Raw genomic sequence first — 23,807 nt, 5'->3', positions numbered from 1 at the left:
AGGCTGAGGCAGGAGAATTGCCTGAACCCAGGAGGCGGAGGTTGCGGTGAGCCGAGATCGTGCCATTGCACTCCAGCCTGGGTAACAAGAGCGAAACTCCGTCTCAAAAAAAAAAAAAAAAAAAAAAAAAAAGAGGCTTGCTCTGTGGCTTAGGCTGGAATACAGTGGCATGATCATAGCTCACTGCAGCCTCAAACTCCTGGATTCAAGTGATCCTCCTCCCTCAGCCTGAGTAGCCAGGACTACAGGCATATGCCACCACACCCAACTAATTATTTTTTTTTGGTGGTCGAGACAGAGTATTGTTGTGTTGCCCAGGCTAGTCTTAAAGTCCTGGCTCCTTCCTTAGTCTTTCAAAGTATTGGGATTACTGACATGAGCCACTGTACCTGGTCCAGTTCTAATTTTAGAGTTAAAAAACACCCATATTGAGTCAAACGACTTCAGAACCTGCCCACCTTCCTTCACGATTATTAAGATCACAGAGGGGTATTTTGCTAGTTGCTCAAGGAATTAGTAAAGTATAAATAGTTTGCTTTTAACTGTGCTGGAAGAAAAAGTGCAAGATGTGCTCAGTAGATAAAGCTTTCGGTCTGTGGGTTAAGCAATCAGGCTCCCTGGAACTAGGAGCAAAGTAATGCTCCTATAGTTGTATGACACAACCTACAGCTTTTATATGAAATTATTAGAAAATAATTTTCAAGGCACTTTAACAATACAAATTTTATTAAAAAAATAATTAACATCAAAACTGTTCAGCAAATCTATATTCAATGTAACCAAAATAAACAAACACCAAATTAAAAAATATATACATCTATATATATATGGGCAAGAAACAAGTGCATTTTTTGGTCCCAATATTTTTTGAATATATTATCTTTATCCAGAGAAATTACATTAATGGCTAAGAAGATATTATGTATTAGATGTATGGAAACATAACTTTAAAACTTCTTTTAAGGTCTGTAAGAAGAGTTTCGCCAATTCTTTGTCTTTGAAATCACAATCCCTAAGTTAATGTTAATGATAGAGCATGTAATAATGTCTAGTGGTCTGAACAAGTACCAAATTAAGAAGCTACCAATAAGTAGCTACATGAAATTTATAGACAATTCTAAGAAATGACTTGGAGTTTGTAACAAGAACAAAACAAACACAAAGAGAAGAGTTAAAAAGTAGACATAAAATGGACATCAGTAAATTTCATGAATCTGGGACAAGTAGGTGACAGAAAAGTAAAACAGTAAAATAAATCTGATTAAGAAAAATATAAAATCAAGCTACCAAAATAAAATAAAATTTAAAAAAATGTTTAAAAATGTGAATATCAGTATTGCTGAAAATTCCTAGAATACTGGATAAAAATTTAAATGAAAACATGAATAACTGACTTTGGGAAATATAACTGTAAAAATTTTGTTTTTCCAAGAACAAGAAAGTAACCTGGGTTCCCAATACAATCAGAATTTTTATATTCCTTGGACTGCATGCCTGCTAGGGGAAGATTAAAGAGCAGCAGCCAAAATGGCAAACCGTCAACGTGGATGCTGAAGCACTTATCTAAGAACAAGATAAAACCAAGCTACCAAAATAAAACAAAATAAAATTTTAAATATGTTTAAAAATGCGAATTAGTATTGCTGAAAATTACTATAATACTGGATAAAACTTTAAATGATAACATAAACAACTGTGACTTTGGGAACTGTAATTGTAGAAATTTTGTTTTACCAAGAACAAGAAAGTAACCTTGGTTCCCAATACAACCAGAATTTTTATATTCCTTGTACTGCATGCCTGCTAGAGGAAGCAGCCAAACTGGTTAAACTTCAACCTGCATGTTGAAGCAGTGATCTCATAGACTTTTCTTGGTTAGAACTGACCCATAAGCTTAAGATCAAAAGCCAACGCCCTCAGTGGGAAGTTGTGCTCTATTTGGTGGGTCTTGAGGTCATCTCTGGCCAAATCAGCATCAGCCTTATGGGAGGTCAGTCAGGTAGGAAGGGACTCTCCCAAGACCTGATTTCTTAAGGCCACAAACTAGAGGAGGTCTCACAGTCAAATAATTCACATTTCTTGGAAAGCGAGAACAGGTATCAGTTGTGTCCATCAAAAGGGGACACTGTCCAGGAGTCCCCTGGACATTTTTTTGAAACTAATGTGTTGCTTCTTCATTTGAAAAATAGAAAAATAATGAACAAGGAATGAAGAAAAATTGGCTATCTGACCTAAACATGTAAGACTTAAAAGAAATTAAGAAAAGCAGAAAAAACAGACAGAAAAAGATGAACAGTTACATTATCTGGAATGTAATATTCTGAAGGCAAGGCAAGTACAGCAGAGAAAAACAAAAGGTATTTTTGGAGAGAGCCAACTGGAGAAAAAAACATGTTAAGATCTGTTAACCTGACACAAAGATAAGGTGGAATAAGAGTCTAGTGCCATCTGAAAGCTGAAAAGATCTGAATAATGAGAGCTAGTGTTATGAACTTGGCTGTTTAACTGCTGTTGTATGAGAAAACACTTCAGAACTTTGAACTTAGGAAATTCCAACTTGTCTTGCACCAGGTTGCACGAACTCCATAGAGCAGGAATCTATTTCAATGGGCAGCTTAAAAAAAAAAAATTAATATTTTTCGTTTCTATTAATGATACACTAAAAGATACAACAGTGCTAAAGTCCATCAAAGCAAAATGCACTGAAGGAAAATTAAACTTACTCAGAAGTAGGTTCAGAAGTTGAGGTACTTTTGGAAACTGAAATCAAAAGAGTTTTACATTTAAAATAGCATATATGACAAGTGAGACTATCAATTTAATACATGGGTCCATATGATGTCCGATCAAAAATACTGAAATAAGTATCAGAAACTCAAAGTAACACAATTACATATACGTACCATTCTCTATTATAACTTGGCAAGTATGAGTTTTACGTTGACTTAAGTGTTTAGCCATACGATCTAAGCCAGAAGAATCAGCTAGGAAATCACATTTAAGGCACACTAGAGTAATGCCACTATGAAAAAAAGAAGACAGTAAGAAAGATTATCATTTACAGAAATCCACACGAGCTCAGTAATTATTTTTCCATGTACTTACTTGATTTGCATTTTAGTCACCACAACAATCATTTTCCAATTTTGTTTATCATATAAACTTGATATATCTAAAATGGTTCTCTAGAAAATGGCATCGTTGGCTGGGTGCAGTAGCTCACGCCTGTAATCCCAGCACTTTGGGAGGCCAAGGTGGGTGGATCACCTGAGGTCAGGAGTTTGAGACCAATATGGTGAAACCCCATCTCTACTAAAAATACAAAAATTAGTTGGGCATCATGGCATGTGCCTGTGGTCCCAACTACTCAGGAGGCTGAGACAGAAAAATGCTTGAACCCGGGTGGTGGAGGTTGCAGTGAGCTGAGACTGTGCCACTGCACTCCAGTCTGGGTGATAGAGTGAGACTCCATCTCAAAAAATAAATAAAATAAAATAAAAAGAAAAGAAAATGGCATATCCAAATCCAAATTATGCTAATATTTAGTGCTTTATAAATTGTCACCTCTCAACTTGTTGCTAAAAGCTAGGCATCAAGAGACTCAGCCCAGTCTTCCTTAACAACTTAAGTAATGTGTACAAGTTACTACTTGCAAAGGAAGGATGTAATATTCATTCACTCAAATATATAAATATACATTTGCTGAGAACCTTCTTCACCCACACTGTACTACTAGGTATTATGGATACAATAGTGAATAAAAAAGGTACAGTCTGTGGACTCTGCAATCTAGTATCTTAGTCAAATGAGGATAAAATTAGAAAAGAAATGTGAAGCCTTTAAAATCATGTAATTATTATTATCAGTTTATTAACAATATATGCTTGAAGTTCATCAGATAAATATTTCACCTGTGTAGGAAACCAGTAGCATACCTCAGATTGACTTCTCTAGTTTTAACAACCTGTTGTGTATTTACACCTAGCCAGAACTCCTGCACATCAAAAATTCTCTTCATAAAACTGGTATCATGTGCTCTCCCCATGAAATTCAGGGGGAAAGTCTCTCTTATGATGCCATTTTCCTAATATTGAGGTTCAAATTTGTAGTTATATCTGACTCTCTTCTTACGTAAAACATTCAGTATTTCAAACGTTTTATGTTATTAACAATTTATTGAGCACTTAACTCTATGCCAGTTTGAGGGTTTTAGACATACTATCTGATCTACATCTTACGGCAACCCAAAGAGATAGGTGCTATAATTACTTCTTTATAGAGGACAGGATCAGTTTCAGTAATCTACTGAGGCCAGGATCAGGTTGGAAATGGGAGTCCTTTGATTCTGAAGCCCATGCTCTTAAACATGATGTGACACCACCCCACTACCTTAGCCCAGGGCATTATTAAACAAATCTTAACCACTACAATAGCCTTATCCAGGCTGTGTGTCTCATGCAGCTACAACTCATCCCGTATACCCTTCCAAAGTGATCTTCCTTCAGCGCCCTTGACTCTACTTAAAACATCAATGGCTTCCCCAATGTCTTCCAAATGAAAATTAAGCCCAAACTCCCTAGCCTCATTTTCAAGGATTCCACAATCTTGAAATAAATCAAAACTATCTCCCAAAACTGATTTTTTTTTTTTTGGAATGGAGTCCTGCTGTTGCCCAGGCTGGAGTGCAGTGGCACGATCTCAGCTCACTGCAACCTCTGCCTCCCAGGTTCAAGATTCTCTTGCCTCTGCCTCCTCCCGAGTAGCTGGAATTACAGGCGCATGCCACCATGGCTGGCTATTTTTTTTTCATATTTTGAGTAGAGATGGGGTTTCGCCATGTTGGCTAGGCTGGTCTCGAACTCCTGACCTCAGGTGATCCACTCACCTTGGCCTCCCAAAGTGCTGGGATTACAGGTATGAGCCACTGCACCTGGCCAACTTTGATCTTAATACTACGATAAATGCACTTTGTGCTTTGTCCAAATTTTACTCCTAGTTACTCATTGTGATTCAGAAGAATATGTATGGTTTCTGCGTTTTCCTTTCTGTACGTTTATTCATGTTATTTCTTCCAACTAGAATGCCCTTGTGCCTCTTCTTATAAGAAGAAACCTCTCTCCCTTTTGAAATCAGTATCTCTCACTGTACTTATTAGAAACCTCTTTGTATTACTGTAGTTATTTATGTTCACACCTTATATCCCTTCAATAAACTGTACATTCCTTGAAGGTTGGCACAAGCCTTCTTCTTCATCGCTGTCATCTGTATAGGAATTGCTACATTGTGTTATACACAATAGGTGCACTATAAATAGCTAAAGAACGAACATTTCATTTTAACAAAATAGTAATTATGAAAAAATTGTTTATAGAAATATAAAATACTAACTCCATACAGATTTTTTTATTTTTTGAGAATGAGTCTCACTCTGTCGCCCAGGCTAGAATGTAGCCATCTTGGCTCACTGCAACCTCTGCCTTCTGGGTTCAAGTGATTCTCGTGCCTCAGCCTCCTGAGTAGCTGGGATTACAGGTGTACACCACCACACCCTGGTGAAGTTTTGTATTTTAGTAGAGACAGGATTTCACCATGTTGGCCAGACTGGTCCCAAACTCCTGGTCTCAAGTGATTTACCTGCCCTGGCCTCTCAAAGTGCTGGGATTACAGGCGTGAGTCACTGTGCCTGACCCATACACAGAATTTGACCAATTTTCTATTTACATGTGAGATCCACTCAAGTTTAAAAAAAGCACCTCAGATCTTTTAAATCACACAGCTAAAAATTTAAAAACCAAGCACACAATTGAGCTTGACAATAATGTGGTAAAAATCAAATCAAAGTCTCATATTTAGAACTAATAAATATCTTTTCATTCTTATAAACATTTTTCAGTAAAGGTAACACCTAATATATTTTACTATTTTCTAATTCCTTGTATTCGGTAATGTTTTAAAAATAACATGAATATGTATTTGGTTTTTCTGGGGTGATGGAGTTTTGTTCCTTTGTGCAGGCTGGAGTAAAGTGGTATGATCTCGGCTCACTGAAACCTCTGCCCCCCAGGTTCAAGCGATTCTCCTGCCTTAGCTTCCCGAGTAGCTGGAAATTATAGGTGCCTGCCACCACACCCAGCTAATTTTTGTATTTTTAGTAGAGACAGGGTTTTGCTATGTTGGCCACACTGGTCTCCAACTCCTGACCTCAGGTGATGCAACTGCCTTGGCCTCCCAAAGTGCTAGGATTACAGGCATGAGCCACAGTGCCCAGCCTAACATGAATATGTTTTAAAAATACAATAAAAATTTCCTCTATGAGTTGTTGGTCCAACATTATCCACATAATTCATTTTCAACATATACACTAACTTATTCAACAAACATTTACCAAGTGCCTCCTATGCGCCAGGTACTATGTGCCTGGCAAACATCTGTCAACATGAGCAAAATAATTAAAAAAGAAAGATGGAGTCAAAATATATCAAAATAGTGTAAAAAATAGATGTTTACTGGATTTTGAGCTAAGTGTGTGTGGTATAACCAATGTTAATTATCAATGCCTTTAGAAATATTTATCAATAAGTTTTTCTGTACAGTAAATAAGATATACTTTAATTCTAAAAACATTAAAAATTATGAAGGCTATATATTGACTTCAAGTATTATAATGTTTTCATAAACTTACTTCTATTCAAATATGGTTGGAGAACCTTATTTTAGTTATTTTACAATGCAAATGCATGAAAGTTTCATCTTAATGCTTGGCACTACTGAGAGTTTAGACAGAGATGATAGGCTATCCCTCCAACTTTGGTCTAAGGATACAATAAACAGAACTCTATCATGTTCAGTAGCAATCATTTAGATTTCCAAAGTAGGCACTTCAACATCAGGTTTAAAAGTTACTGCAATATTTCAATGAAAAGAATTTAAAAAAAAAAATCAATGATTACCTGAGAGTTCGTGAATGCTTCTTGAAAATACGAAACCGTTTACCTGGATGGTTGCTATGAGAGCTGGAGAAACATGAGACAAACAAGATTTTATTAATTTTATTATACAATGCCATATTAGTTTTATGACATTTCAAGCCAATGCTTAATTTCTTAGTTTTGAATAAAAGATCATGATCTAAATAATAAAATTCTGTTGGTTATTTCTATAATCTGAATTTTTGTGTCCCCCAGAATTCATATGTTAAAATCTTAACCCCCAAAGTGATGGTATTAGGAGGTGGGGCCTTTGGGAAGTGATTAGGTCATGAGGGCAGAGCCCTTATGAGATTAGTGCACTTATAAAAGAGATCCTAGAGAGCCAGTGTGCCCCTTCCACCATGTGAGGATGCAGTGAGAAGGTGCTGTCTATGAGGAATGGGCCCTCACCCAGACACTGAATCTGCCGGCACCTTGATCGTGGACTTTCCAGCCTCCAGAACTGTGAGAAATAAATTTCTGTTGTTTATAAGCTACCCAGTCTATGGTATTTTGTTATAGCAGCCTGAATGGACGAAGACAGTCAACTCTGTTTAATTCAAGAATTTTACCTTACATTCCACTTTAGGAGAAATGACATATTTCCCTGAGAATTTTCTTAGATTATCAGTACTTCACCACTACTAAAAAAATACTTGAGTTAAAAATGCAAAGAGTGTCAAAGTTTTTTAACTATTAAGGGTAAGAACAATTTAAAAGGTATTTAATAATGTATTTTGCTATGATAGAAATTGTTATAATGATGCTAATTATTATTTTTTGTTTCAGAGTCTTGTTCTGTCACCCAGGCTGGAGAACATTAATTATTTATTACATTTTAATCTTAATATGTTTGGGGAGAGGGGATAATCTGAATGATCCTGGAAGTAAACACTACTTGAGCTAAATGCTATTGCTTAATTCAATAAAAACGAAGCACTTAAAGGGTCCTTTGCAATTACCAGGAGAACTTTCAAAGAGAGTAAATTAAAAGCAGAGCTCATGAGTTAAAACAATGCTTCTCCTACACACAGATCAGAAAACCACTAACCAAACTTCATAGCCAATGGTAATAGCTTTTATGCTTCCCTTTACATTGATAAGGAAAGTTTTCCTGTGTTAGAAAACCAGGCAAGATTAGCCAGGATTAGCCTAGCACAGTATTACTCAAACTGTGGTCCATGGACCAGCATCATCAGCATCACCTAGGAGCTTGTTAGAAATACAGTTTCAGGCCTCACTGCAAACATAGTGAACTAATCTCTGACAGTGGGCCCAGAAATCTGTTTTCCCAAGTTTTCCAGCTGATTCTTATGCAAGCTAGTTTGAGAAGCACTAGCCCTATCTTGTACTGACAGACCCAACACAGTAGGTCAACAGTTACCCTGACACAAGGTAACCATCACCAGCATACTATATATGCATGGGAAAATAAAGATTATGGCCAGCTATAATTCCAAGAATACATTCTCAGAATAGGAACCATGGTGAATACAAAGAGCTTCTCTCTCAAAGAGGTAACAGAGACACATATGAGGCAGAAGAGGAGAATGTTACATTACCTAAAGAAAGGAATGATTCCTCTGACTGGCTGTGCTGATCAGATACTTCACAGAGGGTGAAATGAGAGGGAAGGAGAGGGGCATTCCAGAGAATAATCAAGAATAAGAAAAAGCTACTTTAGATACTGAATATGAAGAACCTATACATTGGGGAAGACTGATCAATTCTGGGGGCCTGTCTTCTCACAATAGAGTTGGTATAGGCTGGGAATAAAGGTACTCAACCTCTGAGAAAATGAAGCCTCTGAACATACAGAGTTCAAACCTATGACAAAAGTCCACACCAGGTAGGACTGAGGGTGCACCATTCAGAGGGAGGTACCTGAAGCAGCAAGGGAAACAATGTGCCGTTGAAATAGGGGAAAAGCAAAGGGACCTACGAGGCCATTAGAAGAGTAGAAGTGGAAGCTTTCAGTTCTATATGAGGTTAATGATGAGTAAGAGCTCAATGTGTGTGATGACAGTGCAGGGCTGGGGATCACCAGAAATTAGGAAAAGGTTAAGAAGGTAACTTTAGGCCAATTGGGAATGTTTGGGTATAGAATGGGGCTGAAGGTTCTACAAGACAGTTGATAAGCCTACGGAAAATGGGAGAGGTGAGGATGGAAGAACACATGGTTTAGGAAATGTCAAAAATATTTTCCAATTTAATCCTCTATAAATTAGGGGCAGAATTAAAGCCTCATTAGGACAGTCAAGTGTTTGGCACAGAATAAGAGAACAACATTACTCACAGCAGTGTATTGGGGGAAGGGTTGGCTAGGATCTGCTTTAGAGAAACTGGGGTATAGGTGCAGAACCATTGTAGTAGTGGAAGAGGCAGATTGGTAAACTGCAGAAGGTGGACTCTCAGGAAGCTAGGATGTATGGTGGCAGATCAAGAGAACTCCAGGGGCTTCAGAAACTTGGGATAGTAAATCATTCCTAGCTGGTGCTTCATGTTTATGCAAATGATGCCTTGAAACAGACTGAGCTTAAAGGGTACAGAAGTAAAAGTGGTTTGAATCCTAGTTAGAAACAAAGAGTTGGGTTTCAGGGAAACTCAGCATTGAAATCAGAGGATTTACAGTTGAAAGGTAGAAGATAAAACTTTAAGAATGGTTAGGGTACCAAGAAAGGGATTATAAAGGGGCAAGAACAGTTGAAGGGAGAAAAGATAATTATATAGAGGAGGAGTAGCCAAAAGGAAAGTAGAAAAATGGTGGTAACAGTTTAACAGAAGTTGAGAAGAGTTCTACAAGTAAGTGATCAAAAATGTCAAATAATCTGAAGAAGTCATAGAGGAGTAAGAATGAAAAATAATGAGTAGATTCAGTGGTTAGGATATGACTGATAACCTTTAAAGGAGCAGCTTTAGCTGTGTGTAGGTGGGAGGGGGTGACACTCAAATCACAAAGGGTCAAAAATGACAAACAGGCTAGTAAAGTATAATCTTTACAAATGTTGATAGTAAAAGGAAGACAAGAAAACATGCAAAGTAAAGGCAGATCTCCCTCATCCTCAAAGCATGCCTGAAAATATTAGCAGACACAATGAATGTGGTAGAGAGAAAGATGAACTGAAGGTCCAAAATAATGAAATAAGGATCTTGAGGAAATGCAAGAGACGAGGAACAGGGTTAACTTAAAAAAAGTGGGGACATGTCTGTTTTCTGAGATTAATGTCTGGATGAAGGAAAAAAAACCCTTGAGGCAAGAAAAAGTTAATCTTGAGAAAAACAAAAAGGATGACCTCTGAGTAATTATTAGGCAAAGTTAACAACTGAGGGACTAGAATAAAAAATCTGACAGATGTGGTAGATAAAAACAAAGCGGTATTTTTAAAAGGGCAGGACCAAATTAAAGACCATGAATTCAGAGCTGATTGAATCAAGCATGGTGTGGTGGTCTAGAACTGAGCACAGGGATACATCAAAAAGGATAAAAGATGCCCCACTAATAGGGAACGTGAGCTGGGATTAAAAAAAAAAAGGATAAAAGATACAAATATAGCAAGGCTAAGCTAAGCATGCCTGAAAATATAAAGGATTTTAGGACAGAAACAAAGCAGCATTCAAAACAGAAGACCTTGAGGGTGTGGTTGGCTACAAAATTCAGTTGGTACTACTGGACTAGAAAAAAAGGTTCAAGACTCTCAAAGTCATGGGGTAATGAGAATTCAAAATAAGTATTGTCTACAATGAGGTAAAATGGGATGGTGTTAAGAAAGGGGATACAACAAAGCAGAGGGAGATGTGAAGTACTTGCACTAAAGAAATAAAGGTATCATAAGGTCAGGCTGACCACCAAAGGGAAAAAAAAACCCCTGCAAGCCAGGCTGAAGCCATCGAAAAATGTGGTGGATGAATCCTTCAAAGTGGTAGCTGATTATGAGCAGAAAATAATATAGATGTCTTGTTATAATCTGCAAGAAAACCACTTTTATTGGTTATACCTATTTCTTTTTTAAAAATAGAGACAAGGTCTTGCTATGTTGCCCAGGCTGGTCTCGAACTCCTAGGCTCAAGCAATCCTCTCTCCTTGGCCTCTTAAAATGTTGGGATTACAGGCGTGAGCCATTGTGTCTGGCTAGTTATATCTTATTTATAACTGAAAATAAATGGAACTATCTTAATTAAAATAATCAACTTATTTATATCTGAACACTTTTTGGTTATTTAAAATAAAATCCATTCTGAAGGAATAAAGCAAGCCCCTATGAACAAGGTTCAAATCCAAGTAATGGGGTCTCTGAAGTCTTTCCCTTGTATAGAGTACATCATAGGTGCTCAAATAATATAAGTTGAATTGATGTATGAAAAGGAATTCCAACAGTAGCATCATGATGGGAATATTCCTACAGTCTCATTTCATTGAATGAATGCAAAGATGGATGATCAGAAAGACAAATGGACAGACAGATGGGGGAGACAGAGACAGAATAATGTTCCCAGCATCATTAAAAAGCCTGGAGCCTCTCAAAATGATCGATTTGAAGAGGATAACACTCACGAAATTACATATCCAGGGGTCCTTGTATCCATGGGGGATTGGTTCCAGGACCTCCTGCAGATACCCAAATCTGCAGACTCAAGTCTCTGATATAAAATGGCATAGTATTTGCATATAAACTATATATATATATATATATGTATATATCTCCTTCTATATACTTTAAATAATCTCTAGATTATTTGTAAGCCTATGATATTTAATAAAATGTAACTGCTATTACATAGTTTTATACTGTATTGTTTAGAGAATAATGACAGGGGAAAAGGTTTGTACATGTTCAGTATAGACTTAATTTTTTAAAACACTTTTGATCCACAGTTGTAAATTCTATAAATCCAGAATTTACAGATGTGGAATGCAAGAGCTGACTGTATTTATTTGATAAATATACTGAAAACACTTAACATTTTATGTTGAAAAATAACTACTTTTTGAAAGACATAGAAAAGAAAAAAAAGTCCCACAGAAAAAACAAATTTCCCTAACAAACTCATTTTAATTTCATCAGTCTAATTGTTCTCAGAGTTTTTGTCCCAGTAATTTTATGAGTTACTATGCTGGAAAACAGTACAAGGAACATCTTAGAAGTTCCCTATTGCTAGACCCTTTTAGTTCCTTGATGAGACAAACTTGCTTCCAATAGGACAACTCTGTTTTCAAAAAACAAATGACCTGAATGGCAATTCTGATTGGCAGTTTACATGTTTAACTTACCTCCTCATATGATTAACAAAGGCTTTGTTACAGTTGGTATTATACTTGCAAAAACTGCAGTGGATGTGTATAGAAAAGTGGCTTGCAAAATCTTTTATTTTGGAATGACACTCAAAGCACTTGTGAATTCCCCGACAACACCTTATGGAGATGGAAAAATAAAAATAAAAATAGATTATAAAACAAAAATAATAGGGGAAAATCTTAACATTTTATTAACTAAAGCCAAAATGTTTAAATTGATATCTTTAAATAGAAACTCAGAATTTCAAAATATGCTTTGAAACAAGCTAGAATAAGTGTAAAAAATTTAACACCAGTTAACATTTCCCTGGAATAAAAAGGATCAAATAAACCAATTAATCTATCATAAGATAAAAGCATAAAATATTAGTATAAAAGATGAAAATTACAGAATAAACACAATTACTCAAGTTCTGATCAGCAGCAGTAAAAAGTACCTTTTTCTTATTTGCTTTGTCTTTATGCCAGATAAGTGATTACCATGTAAATGTGTCAGAGGGTTCTATGATATGATAAATTATAAAAAATAAACTTTTAATACTTAAGTTTGTATTGTATATAAAGAATAAAAGATATTACCTTAAGTTCTTCAAAGCTAAGGTCATTTTATTTTTTCTGTTGCGCTGTCGCTTTTGCTTGTAAGAGGGTTTTGCTTTGCATTTAGCTGTATGTCCCCTTGGCTTACTTGTATTAGCTTTACTTGCAGTGGATGTAGTTGCACGAGGCCTACTTGTCTTAGATTTACTGGCATTAGATTTTATAGGATTTTCAGCAGTTGAGTTTTGAAATGTCGGAGGTGTAACCTGAAGAAAAGAAGTGCCTGGAGTATAACCAGAAGGTGCAGTTGGTAATTTTGACTGGTGAGGTCCAAGTGAAGCTCGAATAGTAACCTATAAAAACAAAGGCAGTATATACTTTTAGAAAATAAATCACATTAGTATCAAAAATATCACTGTAAGCCCTCACATTTACAGTAAATTGGTTTTTGACAAGGGTGCCAAAACATTTCCAATGGGGCAAAGAAAAGTCTTGATGAATGCTGCTACAAAAACTGATATCCAAGTGCAAAAGAATGAATTTGAATCCCTACCTATTATATACAAAAATTATCTCAAAATGTATCATCAAAGACTAAATTTTAAAATGTAAAACTATAAAACTCTTAGAAGAAAACATAGTAGTAAATCCTTGTGAGCATGAGTTAGGCAATGGTTTCTTATATATGACACCAAAAGCACAAGCAACCAAAAAGAAAATCGATGAATAGGCATTTCTTCAAAGAAGATATACAAACAGCCAATAAGCACACGAAAAGATGGTCCACATCAATAGTCATCAGGGAAATGCAAATCAAATCCCAAATGAGATGTCCCTTCACACCAACCAGCATGGCTATGATAAACAGAAAATAACAAGTATTGGCTAGGATGTAGAGAAATGAGAACCCTCATACATTGCTGGTCAAAATGCACAACTGTAGTTAGACTGAAAAATAGTTTAGCAGGCCAGGTGCGAAGGCTCACGTCTGTAATCCCTGAACTGGGAAGCTGAGGTGGGTGGATCACTTGAGGTCAGGAGTTTGAGACCAGCCTGGTCAACATGGTGAAACCCCATTTCTACTAAAAATACAACAAATTAGACAGGCATGGTGGCAGGCGCCTGTAATCCTAGCTATTCGGGAGGCTGAGGCAGGAGAATCGCTTGAACCCAGGAAGCGGAGGTTGCAGTGAGCCAAGATCATGCCACTGCACTCCAGTCTGGGCAACAGAGCAAGACTCCATCTCAACAAAACAACAAACAAAAGAAAAACAGGAAGTTTCTCAAAATATTAAAGGTAAGAGTTACCATTTGACTCAGCAATCCTACTCAGAGGCATATACTCAAGAGAAATGAAAACATATGTCCACACAAAAACCTGTACATGAATTTTTACAGCAGCATTATAGCCAAAAAGAGGAAACAACCCATATGCCCACCAATAGATGAAAGAATAAATAAAATGTAGATTTTTCTATGCAATGGAGTATTTACTTAGCCACAAAAAAGAATGAAGTACTCATGATACAGTATTGATGAACCTACAAAACATTATGCTAAGCCAAATAAACCAGTCGCTAAAGATGACATATTGTATGATTCCATTTATACAAAATGTCCAGAACAGGAAAATCCATAGAGACTAAAAGCAGATTAAAGTTTGCACAGAGCTAGTGGAGGGGAAACAGAGTGAATGCTAATGCATATGGGTTTCTTTTGAGAATGATAAAAATGTTCTAAAATTTATTGTAGTGATGTTTCCCCAAATCTGAATATGCTAAAAGCCATTGAACTGTGAATACTGTAAATGGGTGAATTGTATGATATATGAATTATATCTCAATAAAACTGTTATCAAAAAATCACTGTAATACAAAAAGTTAAACATCATTATTTTGTAAATGGCAAGTATAAACTATAATCAGATAAGCCTCCCACTTATTCTAAATGGCCATACCAATTAAATGAAATTTACCTTGGTATTTATACTTACTACTGTAACACCAGTTTTATCTTGATAGCCATTTTATGTCTACACAGATATTAATGAATATTAGGAGTTAGTACAAATGAGATGAATATCAAAAGAACACATCCCATAGCTATTTTGTGCTTCAACGTGGTAGCTCACACCTATAATCCCAGCACTTTGGGAGGCCAAGGTGGGTGGACTGCCTAAGTTCAGGAGTTCGAGACCAGCCTGGGCAACACAGCAAAACCTTGTGTCCACCAAAAATGCAAAAACATTAGCTGGGCATGGTGACGTGCACCTATGGTCCCAAATACTCAGGAGGCTGAGGTGGGAAGATCGCTTGAACCTGGGAGGTGGAGGTTGCAGTGGGCTGAGATGGCACCACTGCACTTCAACCCGGGTGACAGAGTAAGACCCTGTCTCAAAAAAACAAAAAAAACTAAAAAGCTTTCACAAATATAGAGATCAAAATTTAATACAGAGGCCAGAAATAATAACTCTGGAAAGGCCTGCATTACCCTCTGGTAACTATAAAATATTTTCAGTAAATGTGACTTCTTCCTGGGGGTCGGGGGCATGATTTCTGCTTCCAAGGTTATGGTGGAGTTTACATCAATTCATCACACAGCATGGTGATTACAATAATGCTCAGAATTTCCTTAATAATAATACAAACTTTATCTATTATTGGTTAATAATAGAAAACACAGTCACCCACTAACATTCTCTTTAATTATTTGACTACACTTCCCCCATGTACTTGAAGAACAGCTTCTGTGAAGTCCTATGAAATACATGTGGTATCACACAAAAGCACTGGAGCAGAACTTGTTAGCTTGCAAATAGAAAATAAATAAATTTTTTGAAAGCACTGGAGTAGAAGTCAAAAGACCCGAGTTTAAGAATCTTAGTACTACCTCTTCCTAGCTACATGACCTTGAGTAAGGAATTTAGCCTCTCTGAGCCTCTTCATCTCTAATATAGGGATAATACCTGCCTTGTCTATCTCATTGGATCATCACATAGATTAAATAATAAAATGTACGGAAAGGCACACTGAATACTTAATTCTAAAGTGCTATAAGACACACAGTATCGTTATTAACAATATTATTACTATTGGTATTTTATTAATAAGGGAAGATGTGAGAGAGGCCTGTACTGCCTAAATTAATATTATGAATGTCTAATACCAATATGGAACAAATGGATTGCAGGGAAGGATGCCAGATGGTTTATCTTACTCTAGATGTTCAGATAATTGTTTTATATTATTTTTGTTAATTTAAATAGCAGACATACTCGCATTCAAAAGTATGTACTTAAAGTGACATACAAAGGTTTGAGGATTATTTCACCTTGGATTATCTATCTCTTCACTGGAGAAAATATTCAAGAGCTAACTTTGTATAAAGAAATCAGAGGGCCAGGTATGGTGGCTTATGCCTGTAATCCCACACTTTGGGAGGCCGAGGTGGGCAAATCACTTGAGGCCAGAAGGTTGACACCAGCCTGGCCATGTTGGTGAAACCTGGTTTCTATTAAAAATACAATTAGCTGGGCATCGTGTTATGCACCTGTAATTCCAACTACTCAGGAGGCTGAAGCACGAGAATCATTTGAACCCGGGAGGCGGAGGTTGCAGTGAGCAGAGATCACACCACTGCACTCCAGCCTGCGGGACAGGGTGAGACTCCGTTTTCAAAAAAAAAAGAGTCAGAGAAAGCATAAGTATATAAGGCAAACAAGGAGAAGAAAATCTGTAGTCCAATGTGTGCTTGCTAATGAAAAATACCAATGCTATCCAGGAGCAAAACTTGCTTCTCTGAGAGATTAGTAATACCAATTTCAACAAGCCTATAGCACTCAAGGCACTATGACAGATGCTGGGGACATAAAGATAAATTAAATTCCTTATCTTATCTTATAGTCTAGCAACTGAAACAGACATACACACTGACAACTGGAATAGCTCGAAAACAGCCTACAGAATATTGAGACAACCTGCCAACTTAGTCTACAATCTAGTTGCACTAGAAATACCCCTCCAACAAACCATGTCAATCAACTAAAAAAACAATGATTAGAAGTTTTTCTTTACAAGAATAAGAATGACAAAACCTAAATTAAAGTCTTAATAACAATCAGAGGTCAAATTTAATATTATATTCAATAGATAAAACCAGGCAGTAGTTTCTATTATCATGCAAAATGTTAAAAATATAGCATATTTAAAACTCACTTTTGGGGTATATGTGATATTTTAATACAAGCATATAATATGTAATGATCAAATCAGGGTAATTAGGGTATGCAGCACCTCAAGCATTTATCATTTATTTGTGTTAGGAACATTCCAATTCCACTCTTTTCGTTATTTTGAAATATACAATAAATTATTGTTAACTATAGTTGCCCTAGTGAGCTACCTAACACTAGACCTTATTCCTTCTATCCATAATAATTAAAAATACACTGTTGGTGGGAGTGTAAATTAGTTCAACCATTGTGGAAGACAGTGTGGCGATTCCTCAAGGACCTAGAAATAGAAATTCCATTTGACCCAGCAATCCCATTACTGGGTATTAACCAAAGGATTATAAATCATTCTGTTATAAAGGCACATGCACATGTATGTTCACTGCGACACTGTCTACAATAGCAAAGACCTGGAACCCAACCCAAATGCCGACTGATGATAGACTGGACAAGGAAAATGTGGCACATATACACCATGGAATACTATGCAGCCATAAAAAATGATGAGTTCATGCCCTTTGTAGGGACACAGATGAATCTGGAAACCATCATTCTCAGCAAACTGACACAGGAACAGAAAATCAAACACCACATGTTCTCACTCATAGGCGGGTGTTGAACAATGAGAACACATGGACACAGGGAGGGGAGCATCACACACTGGGGTCTGTTGGGGGGGAATAGGGGAGGGACAGTGGAGGGTTGGGAGGTTGGGGAGGGATAACATGGGGAGAAATGCTAGATACACATGACGAGGGGACGGAGGCAGCAAACCACATAGCTATGTATGTACCTATGCAACAATCCTGCATGATTTGCACATACACCCCAGAACCTAAAGTATAATAAATATAAATATATATATATATATGAAACAAAAATAAAAAACTGATAGAATGTGCAAAAAACCACTGAACCCCCCGCGAACTCACTTTTGTTCCAGGAGGCAATCCTTCTAGTTCCTTAGGCTTTATAAATGTACGATGCTGGGCCTTATGTTCAGCTTTCTCCTTGCTGGTCAAAAATTGTAGTCTGCATTTTGGGCAACGGTGAACTCCTTTTTTCTGTTTACAGAAAATATTAGATATAATAACTTTTACCACTACAAATCCTAGGACCTGAAATTGCTCTTAATTTTAAAATCTAAATAAATTTACAACCAGAATTTTACCATCTCCCATCACAGAAAATCCAAAATTATCTATTATTTTACTTAAAAGTACTCCTTGCATTAGCTGAGTTTCAAAAGCATTCGTTACAATATAAGCATCAAAGATAAAAAGTATATAATTAGGTTTTAATTAGAAAATTTCTATACTGATAGTAGAGGCATAAATAAGAACAGATCCCAATCTGTTGTTTGAGAAATCCCTAAGTCCCCCCTCAAACCTAGTCCCATTATTTTACCAATGGGAAACAGGACCCAAGAGAAATTTAAGTCACTTGCCCATAGCTGGTTAGTGTTCTTTCTACTATACGTTATCAATTGCAATCTTTATGTATATGCTCTTGTTGATTAAAATATATTTTATATTTATTATAAATTTAGAACAACATACAAATACAAAAGAATGCTTTCTTTAAAGATATATCTCCACCAGTTCGTCATTTTCATATAAAATACAGTCATTTAGGAAAATCAAATGAGGTAACGTGTATGAAAGTACCTAGTACAGTTACTGATGCACAGAAGACATTTGCTGAATTAAAGTTCTTTACAAAGTTCAAAGCGATATATAAAGATAAGATGTTTGCATTACTATTTCAGTATCATCTTCAGACTATTATAGAAATGTGGTGCACTGGATCATACCATAGGTACAATAAACATAAACAGATTTACTTGTAGGTGCTCAAGAGAGAGGAGGAAAGAAAACCCAGTGAAGTAACAGACAGCAAATTAAGATGAGAGATAGAATATTCATTCCCCCAGAGTATAGTTCCCACAAATTTTTTCTCTGCCTCTACCTACACCTCATCCAGTTTCATGCCTTTAAATAGCATCCACCCACTGCATACTTGACACCTCTTGATGTCTAATAGGTATTTCAAATCAACACGGACAAAAAAATTGAACTCTAGATTCCCCCTCATTCATTCTGAGTGGGGAAGGGTACAAAATCTGTTCCTTCCCTACTCCTCCCAGTATCTCAGTATATGGGAAATAAGTTCTTACAGCTGCTCAGGACAAAAAAATGCTTGGTCACTCTTAACTCTTCTCTTTCTCTTACATCCCACATTCAACAAATTAGTAAAACCTGTTAGTGATACCTCAAAAAAATGTATAATCTTTCCATTTTTCATCACCTCCAATCACTGATACCATACTTGTCTGAGCCACTTACGAGGACCCTTGCAATAGCCTTCTATCTTCTCCCTATTTCCACCCTTTCTCTCTCTACAGTCTATTCTTCCCATAGCTGTCACAGTGATCTTTTAAACCCTCCACTGGCTTTCCATAACACTCCAGAATCCTGCCTCTGGCTTACAAGTCCTCATATGATCTGGCTTGCATTCTATTGCTACAACCTCATCCCCTATTACTTTTCCTTTCACTTGTTTACTGTACTCCAGCCACACTGGCCTCCTTGTTTTGCCTTGAATATCCTAGGTATACGTTTATATCATTACCTACTTACTGTTCCCTCTACCCGGAACATTCTCTCCCAGATAGACACATGACTTACTCTCTTATTCCCTTTGGAAAAGCCCTCTTTGACCACACCATTTGAAAAAAAAAAAACAGAAACCCCTCCTTCAACTGAGCCCTGGCACTCCCTCTCTACCTATATTTTCTTCCAATGGTACTTACCATCAGCTGGCATACATATATATATTCTGACATCACACACACACACACACACACACACACACACACACACTCCTTCTCTACCATGATGCACATTTTAGAGAGTACAAACCTTGCTCTGCTTAATCCTGTATCCCCAATGCCTAAAACAGTCCTTGGCATATATTAGGCACTCAAGTATTCATTAAGAAATAAAATGAGGCAAACAGCAAGAGACTGACAGAGTACAAATGAGCAGCAGGCACAATTTAACTAGTTCAAAGTGTTTGCCATTTCATTCAATGAGCGTTTATTTGTTCAGAGCCCCAAGATGGGAGACAATAATCTATTAGTCCTAAATTGTACTCAAGTCCTGCATATCTCTCTTATGCATGTATGCTTGCATTGTGCTACTAATCACAATGATGATACTTTTTTTTCCTTTGAGATAGAGTTTTGCTTTTGTTGCCCAGGCTGCAGTGCAATGGCGTGACCTTGGCTCACTGCAACCTCTGCCTCCCAGGTCCAAGCAGTTCTCCTGCCTCAGCCTCCCAAGTAGCTGGGACTACAGGTGCCCACCACATCTGGCTAATTTTGTATTTTTAGTAGAGACAGGGTTTCACCATTTGGCCAGACTGGTCTCAAACTCCTGACCTCAAGTGATCCACTCACCTTGGCCTCCCAAAGTGCTGGAATTACAGGTGTGAGTCATAGTGCTCAGCGGATACATTTTAAAAATAAAATAATGTTTAACCGAATAAACAGTAACTTGTTCCAAGGGTAGAGAAAAAGTTGTGGGTTGAACTTCTTGATATGAATACTATATGGTTTTGGGTGATTTGAGGGATTTTTTTTTTTTTTTGAGACAGAGTCTTACTCTGTCACCTAGGCTGGAGTGCAGTGGCATGATCTCAGGTCACTGCAACCTCTGCCTCCCGGGTACAAGCGATTCTCCTGCCTCAGCCTCCTGAGTAGCTGGGATTGTAGGCATGCACCACCACATCCAGCTAATTTTTGTATTTTTAGTACAGACAAGGTTTCATCATTCTGGCCAGGCTGATGTCGAACTCCTGACCTATGGTGATCCGTCTGCCTCAGCCTCCCAAAGTGCTGGGATTACAGGAATGAGCCACTGCGCCTGGCCAATTTGAGGGATTTTCAAGGGTAACTATCTGCAATTTCTGCTTTTAGACTTAATGTCAGTGTGGAATATGAGTCTGCAGTGAAAGCTTGGGCTATAAACCAATTTTTGGCTCCATCATTTATTAGGGAATGTGACACTGAGAAAATTACTTACTTTCTATAAAGCTTTGTTTCCTCATCTATAAAATGGAAACAATCATATACCTGCCTCATAGGGCGGCTGAACAAGATAATGCATGTAAAAGCACCAGTGGCTGTCAAATGGTAAGTGATTAGTATATGTTAACTGCTTATTGTTATAATTAAAGAGCTAATGAAGATATTTAACACATCTGGAGTCTTTCATCCTTTGTTAAAAACTGTATAAACTGCATTGCTAACTCCAAAACCACTCAAGACATAATAATATATTATTTTTAGGAAAAAGTTGCAATCAATGTCTTCAAAAATAAACCATAAGTCAATAATTCTTATTATATAAAATTGCACTAATAATGCCATCTCAACTATAAGTTTATAATATTGCTTAGCTCAGGTTTTGAGTCTTTTGGCCATCTATAAACAAGGAAGCAGGTCCTCACCAGACACTGAACTGCTGGTGCCCTGATCTTGGACTTTACAGCTTGCAGAACAGGGAGAAATAAATGCTTGTTGTTTAAGGTTCCCCGTCTATATTATAATAGTAATGTTATAGCAGCTCAAACAGACTAAGCACCTGTGGCACCTCGGTGGTTCCAAAGACTACTCCCAGATTTGATGATTCAGCAGAAGGATCGATAGGACTTAGACACTGTTATACTCACAACTATGTTTTATTACAGTGTAAGGGTAAAGAGTAGGATTAATAAAGGAAAATAGTATATTGGATGGCCTCTAGAGGATTACCAGGCACCAACTTCTAAGAGCTCTGTTTCAATGGAGTCACACAGAACACACTTAATCCCTCACAATGTACTGCAGCAACACATATAAAGTGTTGCTTGACAGCAAAGCTCTCAAGTCTAAGAGCTTAGGTTTTTTTATGGGGTATGTCACCAAATCTTCAGATGACTCCTACCCTGCAAGAAAAACAAGTGGTCACAAACAAAAAAACCGTATCGTTTCTGCAAATTTTCTTGACAAACTGGTACAACATGGCTCAAGGTTCCAGGCATGTAAAACTCTCTTATCAGTTACTAACACAGAGAACATTCTAGGAGCTGAATATCCAAGATTTAGCCAAGGGCCAGTTATACTAGCAGGCACTTCTGAAATTGTGCAATATTTGAGCAACCCAAACCTGTTGGGTAACTCTTTCCAGTACATATGGCAAGTAAAGGCATACAACTTGGGGTATGACGAATGACTACAGATCAGATAAACCACTTATGAGAAACAACTCACATAGTGGATTCATCTACGTCTTTCTTACCTTTCTAAGCATGTTATCACTCCCTCCAAATCTACATCTATATCACTATGGAGCTTAGTAAAGCATAGGGGAAATAATTATGTTAAAAGACCCATAATTAGATAGTCACAGATAATGCTTTATGTTCCCTTCTTCTTTTCAAAATCAAAGGCCAAAAAATGAAATACAAGCACCAAGAACAGTGTTTCCCAAACTCTACACCTCAAGAAATATTAGTAGGTATTATGCAAATAAAGGGCTCAAAGGTTAGAAATGTTTGAGGACCATCACTGTACTATGTCCCTTGCTTGGAGATTTACAATATCTATTAGCATATTAAAAGCTCTGAAAAGTCCTGTTGTTAAAAATAAACAAAAAACACCCCTATGAACTTCGTAAATCCAGCCATTCACTAAATTTCTTCTACCAGGAACAAGTTAAGAGGGGAACACTTATTAACATCAGAGGGAACACTGTTGGGAAAACCCTAGAAAGATATTGCCAAAGGTTTTCAAGGGTGAGGTGGCCTACCAGGATAAAAAAAAGAAAAAAGAGACACTAGTACTATCCAAGTCATAACACAGGTAATCTGAATGTATTTGGAAATTCTATTTTTATGATTTTTTCCCCCAATTAACAACAAGTTGATTTCATGATCATCCAATGACTAGAACCAAGGGCCACGTTAGAGTCAGTACTGAATGAACTTGCTGAGACAATGCAATCAATACTACAAAATGTAATGAGGTGATCAGGAGGCAAAGCTCGATTACATGACCAGATTTACTAAATCCATTGACTTCTGATTTTGGGAAAGGTGTTATGGCTGTTTCAAACACTCAAGAATAGGCCCACTGTTTAATCAAAGTTTTCAGCCCACAGGACGCTTTAATTGTTTGAGGAAAAGAATCAGTAAGCATAAAATCAGAATTCAAGGGAAAGATGCAAGCATCAATACTGGTATCCCAGAAATTATATAGCAGAACTGGCAAAAGTCACAAAGGAAATAAGTTACAACCTAAATATAGTTCTCTGGTATAGTTCACATATCTGGTTGTAAGTGTTCTTGCTGTTTCCTTTTACTGGCTGCTACAAAAGTTAATTCTGGGTCACAGATGACAACCACATGTCTCATAATAAAAAGCGGGCTAGAAAGTGGAACTAAGATTTCTAGAGAAAGAGGAAAACACAAGGTTATGAGTCCTTAATCTTATGTTCCTCTATTCAAACTTATTCTTTTTCTTGCTCTTGATAAGCACCTTCAAAATCATTCCCAGTTCCACCACCCTTAAGTCCTGAAATAACTAACCTAAATATTTCACGAATCTTCTGTTTTTTTCCTCCACTTTGGGGTTCCTATGTCTAGCTATCTTTCAGAACTTTTACTATTTATGATTCTCAGTGTCACCAGAAAGTAAGCAAGGAAAAGAAGTGAGAGTTTCACAAGTAATTCAGCA

General features: G+C 37.0%; 1 protein-coding gene across 2 annotated transcripts in view; it reads right to left on the bottom strand.

Annotated features, from left to right (window-relative positions):
• Nucleotides 1-230: 230 nt before the first annotated feature.
• The window catches only part of ZNF280C (zinc finger protein 280C), a 65,685-nt gene continuing 42,108 nt past the window's right edge, over nt 231-23,807 (bottom strand). Inside the window, exons 12-18 of one of the 2 annotated variants that reach the window (XM_064361200.1) lie at nt 17,962-18,093; nt 12,841-13,151; nt 12,238-12,378; nt 6,951-7,013; nt 2,904-3,022; nt 2,724-2,760; nt 231-2,614 (exon numbers count right to left, since the gene is read on the bottom strand). In XM_064361200.1, coding sequence (XP_064217270.1) covers nt 2,599-2,614; nt 2,724-2,760; nt 2,904-3,022; nt 6,951-7,013; nt 12,238-12,378; nt 12,841-13,151; nt 17,962-18,093 — 819 coding nt within the window. In that variant the 3' untranslated portion in view covers nt 231-2,598. The remainder of the gene's footprint in view (nt 2,615-2,723; nt 2,761-2,903; nt 3,023-6,950; nt 7,014-12,237; nt 12,379-12,840; nt 13,152-17,961; nt 18,094-23,807) is intronic. The other variant, XM_012458747.2, reaches the window with a different exon arrangement.

This window comes from Aotus nancymaae, unplaced genomic scaffold (assembly GCF_030222135.1).
Source record: "Aotus nancymaae isolate 86718 unplaced genomic scaffold, 86718_ANA_hifiasm-v0.15.2.pri h1tg000004l, whole genome shotgun sequence".
Lineage (NCBI taxonomy): Eukaryota > Metazoa > Chordata > Mammalia > Primates > Aotidae > Aotus > Aotus nancymaae.
The sequence above is the reverse complement of the archived record's forward strand: the minus strand, read 5'-3'. Positions and strand labels throughout refer to the sequence as shown.